Source organism: Atta cephalotes, assembly GCF_000143395.1.
Source record: "Atta cephalotes unplaced genomic scaffold scaffold00055, whole genome shotgun sequence".
NCBI classification, from domain to species: Eukaryota; Metazoa; Arthropoda; class Insecta; order Hymenoptera; family Formicidae; genus Atta; species Atta cephalotes.
The window spans coordinates 708,904-722,610 of NW_012130119.1; the positions used below are offsets into that span (position 1 = coordinate 708,904).

General features: G+C 38.0%; 1 protein-coding gene across 1 annotated transcript; it reads right to left on the reverse strand.

Annotated features, from left to right (window-relative positions):
* Positions 1 to 6,403: 6,403 nt before the first annotated feature.
* Positions 6,404 to 12,539, reverse strand: LOC105623323 (pro-resilin). Its single transcript, XM_012204720.1, has 3 exons — positions 12,455 to 12,539; positions 6,887 to 8,000; positions 6,404 to 6,560 (listed from the first exon to the last, which is right to left on the reverse strand). Exons 1-3 carry the CDS (start codon positions 12,537 to 12,539, stop codon positions 6,404 to 6,406), a joined length of 1,356 nt encoding a protein of 451 aa, XP_012060110.1.
* Positions 12,540 to 13,707: the final 1,168 nt, after the last annotated feature.

Consider the following 13,707-nt stretch of genomic DNA (forward strand, 5'->3'; position numbering starts at 1 on the left):
TTATCTTGCTCATAGGTTGTTATCTTATGGCTAGACTTTGATTAGAGGATTTCTATGATTGACGGTCCCAAATGTTTTCTGAATGATGTGAAATTTCAAATTCATTCGTGAAGATTGGACCCCTTCGGATCTCGAAACGCGACGTTGTGTGCGTAATGACAGGATGAGATACTTTAGATAATTTCGTACAGATAGTACAGCGTTTTTGTATTTAGTTCCTACTCATCCGACGAATTGTGATAAGCGTCTGACTTGGCGATCCTGCAAAATTCAACGCGATTAAGTTTTCGAGCGTGTCGTCGCTCGTTTTCCGTTCAACATCATTGTGTGAATAATTGATCGGTCCCGTTCATCGTGCTTGCAAAATAGTTACCATTTTCCTCCAGACAGAATGCGTATCGGTTATTTCTAGAGTAGTGTGTGAACCGAGTATATTTTTCTAGTTCACAAAGACGCGTTTTTATTCCCGTTTGATCAGGATTTTTCGCTCGTCGATGGACTCGCGTTAAGAGACCTGCCTCCGTGTTAAATTTTTAAATGTGCAAGATTGTTAATTCGTTTAACTTGTAGACAGATAGTAGATATGAAAGTACATGGAACTCTTATATGTATGTTTGAGATATCAGAAATTTTAATATCAACATCAAATATCAAATAATGTTGGACGAAGGTGCTTTTAAATAACTTTAACATCATATCACGAAAACGAATAAAAATAACGTTTGCAGTTCAAATGTCAGGAATTTTTAAAGGACTTCTTGTATTTCAATGACGATTTCCATACAATAGAAGTCCTTGATATAATATTCTAAAGCATTAAGTCATTAAATATTATCTCTTTGTATGTATGTGAGTGTATATGCACGCATGTGCGTGCATGTGTGTGCGTGTGTTATTTTCGTAAAGTATTTATTTTACTTTAGTATATTAAGTATTTTAAGTTGAAGAATATTATACAGGGTGTCCCAAAATTAGCGACTCAAAATACTATAGCAAGAAATTTTTTGAAAAATTAAGTCTAAAAGTTATTAGTAAATTTCTATTTCAGGCGATAATTTTTGAGATAATAAGGGAAGAGATAAAATTTAAATATAGTTAGTTACAGACTATATACATTTAGATGGCCACCTATCCGTGAATCTCGGTAGTATTAGTAAGCGTTCTCTAACACACTCACTAATACTGATAGATACCCATCTAGTCTGTAATCTTATATTAGCTATATTAGAATAGAATAGAATTTCATTCTCTTCAGTATTTACAAAGACGGAACTTGCCTTACAATCGTTGTTTCCTATCTCACTCATCCATCCATACCTTCCCCATACGCTCTCCTATTTTAAATTGTTTATTACTTCTGTCTTTCTTTCTACCTTTATTATTGCTCTTTAATCTTATCTGCTTAAATATATTATCACACCCATAGTACACACAATAACATATCCAATACACACAGTAATTAACATATTTAAATTTTTATATAGAAACTGTTACTTAAAATAAAAATTTACAAATAACTTTTTTACTTAATTTTCCGAAAACTTTTTTTCTAGTATTTTGAGTCACGAATTTTGGGACATCCTGTATATAAACGTGTTCATATTTTCTTTTCACTTTCCGGAAATTGTTTACGATCGAATTTCTTTCCGAGTAACTCGTTCAAATCGCTTGGCACTTCGTTTTGCATTCAAGAACACGCACGTCTCTTCGTTCACGAACCTCTTCTTCCGCGGTGTTCTCCAGCAGAATTGAAAATACCTTAGAAGAGAAGGGGGTTTTACGGATCTCCGGCGATTTGTCGGAAGTGGCCTAGCCGTTTTCCGCCGCGCGTCGTCGTATTATCCGCTCGTTAAGTCGGAGATGCTGTACGGAGGTGAAATTACGAGCGTGCGACGCGACAGCGTGATTCGAAACGTGAGGAACGGAGCTCGCTATGCGATACGAGATCTTGAAGGAGAGAAGGAGATACTCGTGGATCTCGCTGTGCAGCATGCATCTCCCGTGCACTTCCGTTCGTCCATCCGTCGTTAAGCTCCAGGTACTTTCACTCGGATATTAGAGACGATGACGAGCACGCCGGCTGGCTAATCCGTGACGCTCGTGGACGACAAGCTCGTGAAGATGCGCGCGCGCGATGAAATTATTATCCTTATTATATTCCTATCGAAGCACGAAAGTATCGCGCTACAATGAACCGCGTGCGAAGACCGCCGTCTCTCGCTTCTCGCGCCAAGAATACGAAAGTATCATGAACATAAGTATCGCGAATTATTTTTCTACGCAGCGCGTTTCCCTTTTCAATCATTCGTGAATTTTCTGGCGAGTTCGGAGTCAAGAGATAATCGTCTTGACTCGTTTCAAAGTATCACAGTTTAGAACTCCAATATTTTGAAATACGAGATTTACATATCTCCATTTTTCGATTTACAAAACGAACGATGATAAGGAGGTCTTTAATGATCGAGTTTTTAATCGTTTTACTTCGTCTTGGTCGTAGAATTTAAGGCTAATTCTACAATGTATTCCTTGTTACTTATTTCTTGTTATTTATCTGTATTGTTTCTTGCCTTTTTGATCAATAAGACAAGAGACAAACAGTAAGAAACAGAAAACAAAAAGCACATTATAGAATTAGTCTAATTGTTGACGTCCATGGGACGAATCTTCAAATTCTCAAATGGGAATATTTAATTAATATTACATTATAAATTTGGAATGTAAGTCTTTGATTTCTTGGTTTCCTGAGTTTTATCTCTTATATTTTTATGCGTTCTTTATATTTATACACTCAAGAAACTAAGAGAGAGAGAGAAATTATGGATTTTAATAATTATCGATCATTCATCTATACTTCGTTTCGATGGAGTGTTATAATAAATTCGTTTGTCTCGATATAGATAATTGTGCTTCGAGGTTGATCTCTTATCGTTTCTTTTGTACGAATTTAGAACAGGTGGAGGAATCGTGTGTCAAGAATGTGGGAGAAACTAGTAGACATTATATAATAGCTTATGAGAATGCTCTCATAAGACGGCCACGTATCATTTACATATCAATCAACGTACGTTGTAATCGGCGACGCAACGACAAACCTATACATATCATAAAGTGTGCTCTATTGTATATTAGATAATTAGTCGCGAAGAGGAGGAAATAATAAAATAAGACTATGTATATATAATATATATCCTTTAGGATGAAAACGCTCGTCGTTCTTGGGGTGAAAGGAGATACTTGTGCTTATTCTACTACCACGAGTGTCCTTGTTGATGTCTTTATGCGCGTAGCTTCATGCCGAGAAATTCTTAAGAGAAAGAATTTTGAAAATCTTGTTAAGAGTCTTGTAGAGTATTTAAAATAAATATTTTTTAGAATTGCAATATAAATGACTGAAGTAAAACAAAGTTTTTTTGGAATCACTGTGTGTTTCTTCTTGTCGACATAAAGAATCTTCATAAGAATACAAGTTATAATTTCAATCATCATCTTTTTTATACATTCCAGCTATTTGCAAAATTATTTTATTCTTATCTCTGAATTTTTTTTTATTCAAAGGGAAAGGGAATGAATTTTATCAATTTCTCAAGAAGCTCGTGCATCCAAGGATCTATCACTTCCCGCAGAATGACGTTGTTTCGTTGCAAAGTATTATAAAATCGCGAGTCGACAGCCAATCTGTGTCATGCGAATACGAAAATGCGAAGTCGAGGCTCGAATAAGAATTAGCGAATACGATCCTTCAATAAAACCGAGATCGTCGTTCACTTTCCCGCTTGGAGACCAAAATGGCGTACTTAATGTTGCGCATCCCAAACGCACGGGATGACTTACCTAATTACGTAGAATAACTTATTAAACGTGTAAAAAGCAAAGCGTCCCCTGATTCACCCTCTCCCTTTCCTCCCCATGTCGCCCGGAGGAGTATATCCATGTATATGTATTGCAGAAGCGTTATTGTATTATATGACATTATACGTGTATAATTGACAAACGAAAGAAATGTTGATTGTAAATGTTAAAAATAAACGGTGTACAAAAATGTCGGGCGGCTCATATTTAACGTAGCAATGTGCGGTTTCCATATAATTTCGAGATGTTCGTGTAGTCGACAACTAAAAGATATAGCTTTTGAAGTACCTCCTATACTATTCCTTCTCTAAATATGACCCAAGGCAGAGTTGATTTATTTACTTTGAAAACACTGGCAAGCAACATTTAACGTTTTGAAAAAATAACGTAATAGCAGGTAAGACAAGCTCCAACAAGGAATACTTGAGAAAACGTGAATTTCTTCGGAACTATAAATTCGCAAACGATTAGCAACTTAACGGATTAACAACTTAAATATGATAAGATCGTTGTATGAATAAACTTCAAAGAACACATAGTTGAATCCCTTCTGAGTCTTGAATATCCAATCCGACGCTAACCTTTGCATCCTTTAAAAGACCATGAACTCTGATATTTCAAGAGGGTTGAGAACTATATACACCTAAGTTGTGCAAAGAGTTAAATTTTTAAAAGGAGTGGAAAAAATAAAATTTGGAGGAATCAGTGAGCGTACTTGTGTCAATTCGTTAACGTGGCTTATAACATAATTTCGTACATAACTGCATGTTCATTTAAACGAACTGATTAGAAGGTTCTTTCGGTAAAATTGTTATATTGACTTATTTACTTTTACTGTTTGCGTACCGAACTGTACGTTTTTTATCATATTTACGTTTCTCACCTCTGAAGATGCAACGTAACATTAAATATTAATAATACTACGTGTTACATGGATAAAATGAGAAGATCCAACGATATTTTAAAATTTATAGATCACATCCAGAAGAAACCTTGAGGTCTTAATTTTTCAATGGCTAAGGTATTTATAGTCGATTGTTATATTAAGATCGTCTTAAGTACAGGCTTAAGATATCATGAACCAACACAGAGCCGTATTAATATTTTAAGACATTACTTAAGATATTGTCTTGAAATAAAGACGGACTATGAATCCTGGCCACAGAGTTGTATCAACATCTTAAAATATTACTTAAGATGATCTTAAAATAAGAATCAATGACTACTAACCTAAGAGCTTTGCAATGGCCATCGCACATTTCAGTTTTGTTGATCAACAACATGATTACGAGGCAGGATTCGCGCCATCACATTCGCAAAGTCTTCGATATCAATATGCGCTTTTAGACGCTTGACAGCAGGAATAGAAAGAGAACTCTTAGTTATTCATGCCCTCCCGATATCCGAGCCATGAGAATCGATAAATCGACCGGGTCGGCCGACTAACCTTATGCCGAGCTCTTCTTCGTCTCGCCGATCATCTTCCTTTGGATGTAGAGACTTAGAAAGAGTTCTTCTTAAAACGGGAACCATTCCGAAAATTGAGGTAGTTAATCGACGAAATCAACCACGAAAAGATTTTATTATTTGAAAAAAAGAAACTAGTTGCGTGACCAAAAAGATAAGATTAAGTCAGGAATTCAGGTCTTTAACTTAGATTGACTTACAACACGAAGATAATTAATTATATAATTAAAAAGACCGCATGAAATAAAGGTAGGAGATTTCCTAAAAAAAAGATTAATTTCTAATACAACGAAACGGGATGAACAAAAAGTTGATAAATTGACGAGATTTCTTATCAGCATAGCGGCTTTATTATTAGTACAAAAAAGCGTCTTTACAAAATAAATAAGTTACAGGCTTCGAATGTGGAAAATCGAGTTTTCTCGTTTGTTTTCCTTTTTTCGTTTTCTTCTTCTTCTTCTTTCTTTTCCTCGCTTTTCTTCGACATCGACGGAAGTAACGTTCCATAAGCAGACGCTTTCCTGGAAGCCGGTACATGAAAATGATAATAACATTAAAGAAAGGAAAAAAAATAACTATCTTATTCTTTCGGCCGTTCACGGGAACGCGCCTGCCATCGGGACGAGTATTCCTTCGCTCACAACTTTCCCGAGAACTCATCGCTGTTAAATCTTTAGCACGAATTTCACAATGCGGCAAACGATCCTCGCACGTTTCTCCCGTCAGCTATTGTCATACAGATGTTCCCGTGGAAAAATTTAAATATATCCATGTGATTGTTGAAGAACACATTTGATGATATAACAACGGGATGCCTTCAGCATTGATTTTTTCTGATCTTTATTCACAATGTTATCATGTCCGAGATTATCTCTTCGTAAGGGCACCAAGGCAATCATCTTTCGATTAAAACTAGCTTTTCGGATCGACGTCTCTTTTCTGATAACACGTAATCGATCAAGTTGATCGATCGAACTGACGAATCTTGAGGTTGCGATAGATTCGGTTTGCGTCAACGCGGAAAACTTGGTGGAAGCCGACGCGATTGAGCACGGAGATCGTCTCGCCGGGTGAACACATATCTGGATTAGTATTGATATCCTCCATTGCTGGCGTAACTCTGTCCGCCACCTCCACTTGGAGCACCATAAGACGACGACGGTCTGCCACCGCCACCGCCACCCCCGGAGTAACCGCCACCACCACCGCCGGAATAACCGCCACCACCGCCTCCGGAGTAACCACTAGAGCTGAGGATAACGACAGCAAATCATGAGAAAAACTTTTAATTGATAGATTGAAAAAAAATCAATGATAAAAGAAGTATGGAGAATAAATAAGGAATTATAACTAAAATTTTTTAATTGAACAAAGTTGATAAAAAATGAATATATACCCCAAATTAAATAAGTAAATTTTATAATTTCAATATCTTAAAGATGTTTATATAATTAGGACTGTAATGTGAAACTGATATTGAAAAAAAAATTCATTGAGCTGGTATCTTGCATAAAATAAAAAAACAGCCTTTGGTTTTTTTATTGAGTAATTCTGCGTTATCATATCTTACCCTCCGAAACTGCTACCGCCGGAATATCCGCCGCCACCACCACCAGAGTATCCTCCACCGCCACCACCGGAATATCCGCCACCACCGCCAGAGTATCCTCCGCCGCCACCACCGGAGTATCCACCGCCACCTCCCGAGGGTGCACCGTAAGTTGAAGATATTCCACCACCACTAGAGTATCCACCTCCTCCAAAACCGCCGCCGCCACCGGAACTGGGAGCTCCGTAAGTAGACGAGGGTTTGCCTCCACCTCCAGAGTATCCACCTCCATTACCACCGCCGCCACCACCGCGCGGTGCCCCATAGCTCGAGGAGGGCGCACTGTAGGTCGAAGAAGGTGCTCCATAGCTCGAGGAGGGTGGCGCTCCATAGCTCGAGGAGGGTGCCCCTCCTCCGAAACCACCACCGCCGAAACCTCCACCACCACCACTGGAAGGTGCACCGTACGTGGACGATGGTCTGCCACCTCCACTTGACGGTGCTCCATAAGATGAGGATGGTTTACCGCCGCCAAAACTGCCGCCACCACCGAAACCACCACCGCCGCCGAACCCACCGCCTCCACTAGAAGGAGCGCCATAAGAGGACGATGGACGTCCTACGGATGGTGCCCCGTAGCTGCCAGAGGGACGAGATGGAGCTCCGTAACTGGAGGACGGTGCCCCGCCGCCGAAACCTCCTCCTCCACCAGAGCTAGGTGCTCCATAGCTGCTGGAGGGTGGTGCTCCATAGCTGCTGGAAGGTGCTCCACCGCCGAAGCCACCACCTCCGAAACCGCCGCCGCCGCCGCCGCCGCCGCTGGACGGTGCTCCATAACTCGAGGACGGTGGTGCACCATAGCTGGAGGACGGAGGTGCACCATAGCTAGAGGATGGTGCTCCACCGCCACCACCACCTCCACTGGGTGCTCCGTATGTCGAGGAAGGTCGACCACCTCCGTAGCCACCACCGCCGCCGCCGCCGCCGCCGCCACCACCGCCGCCACCTGAAGGTGCACCATAGCTCGTCGATATTCCTCCACCGCCGCCGCCGGAATAACTTCCACCGCCGCCACCTCCTAGATTAGGTGTGCCGTAACTGGTTGACGGTGGTAGATAATTGCCTGAGATAGGCGCTGGAAAATAATTCCAAGATCTAAAATGTTATTTTTTAAAAATTTTATTTTATTCTTTAGAAAATTTTATTCTTAAGGAATATTTTAGAGACAAGAGAGATGTAAATTATATATTGGTTGTCGCAGAAAATTTTATTGCATTTTGATTAATCTTATATTTCGAAAAATAGTATTTAATCTGTAATCTTAAAAATTACTATAATTAATTTGACTGCTCTCTCAGTAACTTATGCTTTCTCACATTGCTGGTGACTTTTTATTACATCTTAAAATTACCACCAATGAAGAACGTTTATTGTTTGCGGTAACGTTATTAGACGAGATGATAAGTCGGCAATAGCATTTACGCGGCTTCCTAGCAATCAAGATTGGAAGTTAACATAATACAAAGTAGAAATTCTAAAACTTCGTTTTCTCTTCCCATAGGAATTTATACAGCTATCTAAGTCTTTGTAATTGAACATTATCAAGAGATTTTAATTCCGCTTAACAATGTTTTAACAATCAAACAAATATTGTTAAAAACTTAATTCTGTTTAATAACTTGAAATTTAAAACTGAACTGAGTACAAAAATCAAAACAATTTACAGAAATTTAATTGAATAAATAAAATATCATTTATTTAATTCTCAACAAGATATTCTCAACAATCTAAATTCATATTACAACAATTTACAGGAAATAAAAAAGACTAAAATTTCCTTCATTTTAAGAAAACAATGTCTACATTATAGAAAAAGAAAATTCGCAACCAAGTCAGGGAATTATGTTCGCGATAGTATTCTAAACCGACTTAGTTACGGAAGTCGTAATCAGACCGTGACGATTTCTTATCGCGGGATTTAATCTGCTCCGCGCTATCATCATCAGCGGAGTCTTCGTAAGACAGTCATTACAAGACGCTTTGTGTACAGTCGTACAGTCGAAACACCAACGCGGATTTTCACAATAACAGTGTTCTTTTTTTGTTTGTTTAAGCACGCATTAACGCGCCAATTGAGTCACGCTCGCTTTCATCGCGGCTGATGCGCCAGAACGCGAACAGCGCGTCCGATTGATTTATCGCGCGAGCGTGATGCTCCATCGCGACAGTTGAAGAAGCGATTCATCGCTAGTATCATTTACGACCGGTCGACAATCATCTGCTGAAACCTGGCGAGTCAATTAATCCCGGATCAGCGATTCGCTATTCTCCTATCTGTTCTCCTACCTAATCTCTTGAAAGTTCCGTACACCTTCAAAAAGATCAGTGAGATCTAACATACCTTTAATACCACCATCACAGTGTATAATTCTTACCGTCTTGGTGTTAATGCCATGTGTGAATTTATAACCTTTTGTATTTATATTAACATCATTATGATGTGAATTTAAAACCCATGTTAAATCCATGTTATGTTGGTGTTATATTAACATAATGAGAATTATAAGTAGATATTGCATAATGTTGAATCCATGCTGATAGTTTTTAGAGTGTAATAGTCACCAGGTTGAAATAATTTCAATGCATTTTTGCCGCGTATTTTTGTTCTTTGAAATAAAAAAATTACTAAGTATACTTTAAATATTTTAGAATCTAGAAATACAGCTCTACAAAGATTTTAATTTTAAATAATTGTTGAAATGAACACATTAAATAATTGTGGAAATGAGAATTTTTGAAAAATTAGTCTTTTTACTAAAGAGATGATAACTTTTTTTAATTTCTTATTCTTTTTGATAAAAATTTGTGGTTATTTATCAGAGATATGAGACTTTCAGAAAAAACATAATTGGCATTCCAAAAAAAAATACTTATTCTGGGAAATAAAAAAGAAGCCATTTTAAGTTTTGAAAAAAAGAAGTGTGAAATATTATCGCATGAAGGATTGATTATTACATTAACCAGAAATACATTAATTAAAGATATAGAACATCAAAATTTTTTTTGGGGTCAATTTGATTTCATGACCATGAAGAGTTAAATGGATATTTAATTCCTTCAATTTAATCTCTCGAGATTTAAAAAAGGAATTTATTAAAGATTTCGCTTCGATTTAAAAGAGACAAATAATTCATACGGCTGAAAACTTGATCAGAGCTAAAGAGACAACAAATAGAAAACAATTACGTTCAGTTTGCGACATATAAAAATTGAATGGAGTAAAATAAAACGAATCGAAACGAGAGGCGCGCGGTAAAAAATCAAATAAAATAAAGTTTTAAAATAGAACATAGGTGGACGTAAATAAAAAGCGTGACAAAATAATATAACGAAATAAAAACTAAAATCCGCTTTATCAATTGTTTCATTTTGAGAAACTAATTTGTTAACATTTTCCCACAAAACACCGCAATAATCTCCGACGCACGCGCGGCATTTAAACAATGACTCGCGTGTGGGCGCGTGACGTTTACACGTGTTAAAATCGAAATCAGAACAATCGCGGTGAAGTTTCGGTTTTGCACGCTCGCGCAAGTTAGATTACGCTAGATTGCACCTGATAATGTTCTGATTTATACAACGATCCCAACACGCCATGCGCAATTTGCTGAGAGATGCTCCGTCCGATAGTTCGCGTCTCTCCCTAATACTTGACTATTTCAAGCCCGGTGCACACGGCTTCTGTTTTTTCAAGCGTCCCAATTTCACAAAATCGCCTGCATTACTCGAGGGAAAGAAAAACGCTCGAATGATCGAGTAAACTTAAAAAAAATGTCCGATGAATAAATTAAGATAATCCATAATGTAAAAACATATGATTGCTTGAATGACGAAAATGCTAGTTATTAAAGATTTTCCTATAATTAACCGATGGCGTGTGATGAAACTACGTAAAATAATATGCCTACAGGCACGCTTGAACCTAATCGGAAATATAAATTAATTCGAGAGATAAAAAATGAAACGTTTTAATCAGAACTTAAAGCAGGTATATAATAAAAGACTTATAACATGTTTACGCTTGAAAATACAGAGAATTTGATTATCAAGATTTAACGCTTAATCAACTACGTTTTAACTTTATCTCTTGATTAAGCATTTCGTTATGTCGATTTAAGGTGGCAGGGAATATATCGAGAAGAAATTAATTTTTCACAGCATTCTTTTTACTTATATTTAAATTCAGAGAGCTGATTATAATCTTAATGAAAAATCTGATTCAATGTGTTTAATAACTAAAAGTGAAAACTGCCAAATCGTCGCGCAAACTCCATTTTTTACTCACATATTACAACGCGTTGCGGGACAACAGTGGACTTTCTAATAAGTTTTCCGACAAGCTGACAAATTACAGATCCGTCGTGGCGACATTCATTAAGGTAAAAATGTTACGTCGCGCGCTCGCTACGTAATGCGTACTTTAACCGTGAAATTACTATTTATATTGACATACAGTACGTTTCTTATAACGCATCCCCTTCTAAGTTGTATTCTGCTGAAGACCTTACTTGAAAGCTTGTGCGCCAGCGACGAGAGATTTTACCTTAATGGCTCCTTTTTTTTATTACAATGAATTTAATAAGCTATTATAAAATGCGTGAGAAAGAGGAGCTAGAAGGCTAACGTGAAGCGAACAACTTTAATATTATAAAAACATTCTTTCCCTCAAAGTCATTAATTTATCTCGCTTTCCGACGCAGAATTCCGACACGCGATTTTCTTAAGACTACTTTTACTCTCGCGAAAAATTAATATGGTCGTCTCATGTTTCTTTTTCTTCTCTTTCTGTTTCATTCTATGAAAGAATAATTAGATATTCATAAGATCTCTCTTCATCTTAATAGAACTGTCTCATCCCATAAAAGATTAACAGACTCCGAAAACTTTTTTTCGTATAAGATTAATTCCATGTTCAGTTGCATTCCTCTACTCTGCATATCACAATAATGCATATCGTTTTTTCTCATCACCGGTAAAAATTCGCATAAGTCAAGTTTAAGTTCCAAATTTAAAAACCCGAAGAATAACCCATACAACATATTCGAGAAACATCCTGAGAACATTCTTAAAACATTCAAAGTATACTGAAAAAAAACGCATCAACAGCATTATTTTGAAAATAATTTCATTGATTTAACAATAGTATTAATGAAATAAATAAAATTTTATTAAAACAAGAGCATGACGTATTTGTTTCATTAGTGTTATTATATAAATTGTAATAAAATTATTTTCAATTTTCAAAATAATGTCGTTGATATGACATAATTGTTTTCAGTGTGGAGACATCCTCTAGATGTTTTTAGGACGTTCCTCGGAAATGTTGGGAATTTCAAGAATCAAGAAGCCTGTTTATTTTGGCTGAACTTTTCATCAGGCAGTTCATCTTTCTTCCTCTTCTTTCTTGCTGGAGAGAAAAGGAAGATAGATAAACTAGTGCAAAAGTTCAATCAAAAAGGGAACATTCCTAAGGGAATTTAAAGGGATAACTAGATAACAATGGACGTGAGGACTCTTCTCAGATCTTACCGTCGGCGTGAATGGGCCTCAGCAGTAGAGCCGTCGCGACCAGCGCGGTCACTGCCAACGGGGCCCAGCTTCTCGCGGGTCTCATGGTCCCCGGCGATCGAAGTCTCGTGGAGGTCTCTGTGGCGTTCCTCGGCGCCGAGTCACATGCACGAATTTCCGTTTCGTACGAACGAAAGTGCTGTCTCTCCCTCTTTCTCTTCCAAGCTACCGTCGCGTATATGCGGAATGAACTTACGAATGGAAAAATATAGATGCAATCGGGGCGCGGCGGCTCGACGTGGCCTGCTCGACGCACCCGTGCGATTTCGTCTAACGTGCTTCAAACAGCGTGCATCTCGCTTATATAGTTGGCCGTCTTTCGGAGAAAGTCCTCGTCGGGAGTGCAAGAGGATGCTACCGACCAGGTGAGACTCCACGGAGAACGTGGGAGGCAAATGCCGACGAGGGGGGGACGTAAAGAGACGAGACTATCTTGGAGGGGCCTCGTCAGGAATTGTATACGGTGGGGACTGAAGGATGGGTTTCTGAAGGATCAGGCAATGGGATGTCTCGCTCGCGATTGACCCTGGTCAGGTTCTGTTAACGAGGGGGCCCTTTTTTTGTTTCGGTCATTCTCTCGCTCTTTTCTTCGCGAGTTCTCATTGCGAGAAATCTCGCGCCGTCTGGCCTTGGTATCATCTGGCTTCGAGGAGATCAGCGAGAGTAACGTAGCATTGCGCACGAGCTTTCGAGCACGTGAACTCTCGTGCAAATGATCCGACTGGAGCGATTCGGATGGATAACACATCAAATATTCTGTACGAGAACGCTGCACGTTTAGTCTGTTCGTTTGAAACGGAGATATCGTAAAATTGGGAATATCGAATAAGCTCTGAATTTAACGAGATGTAGAAATATGCGATAATTGTGTATTTTTCTAAGAGATTTTTCACGCGAGTAATATTGTATCTTGAAAGATCGAAGGTTTTTTTGACATTTCGCATGAAACTTTTTCATAAAATCATATTTTGCACATAGAGAAATTATATATTAAATAAGCTAATGGAATGTTGGCATTTATAAGTATACAATAAAAATAAGTACATAATAAATACAGGATGAGCTATTTGTTTCGCAAGAAATCTAAGTGAAGTTTCGAAAATCATCACGTCACTTCTCTAAGTCCTTTCTCCGAAAAGTAAGTTCAATGAGGACCATCAGTAAGCAGAGAACGTGCGATCGAAAATTGCTTGCTTGTTATTCGTTACACGCTC

What these genes read in the sequence shown, in the direction of transcription:
- LOC105623323 (XM_012204720.1), bottom strand. Translation starts at nt 12,539, where the DNA reads ATGAGACCCGCGAGAAGCTGGGCCCCGTTGGCAGTGACCGCGCTGGTC. An exon ending in GAGGCCCATTCACGCCGACG is followed by an intron (nt 8,001 to 12,454) that starts GTAAGATCTGAG and finishes ATTATTTTCCAG; the next exon opens with CGCCTATCTCAGGCAATTAT. An exon ending in GGCGGTAGCAGTTTCGGAGG is followed by an intron (nt 6,561 to 6,886) that starts GTAAGATATGAT and finishes CCTCAGCTCTAG; the next exon opens with TGGTTACTCCGGAGGCGGTG.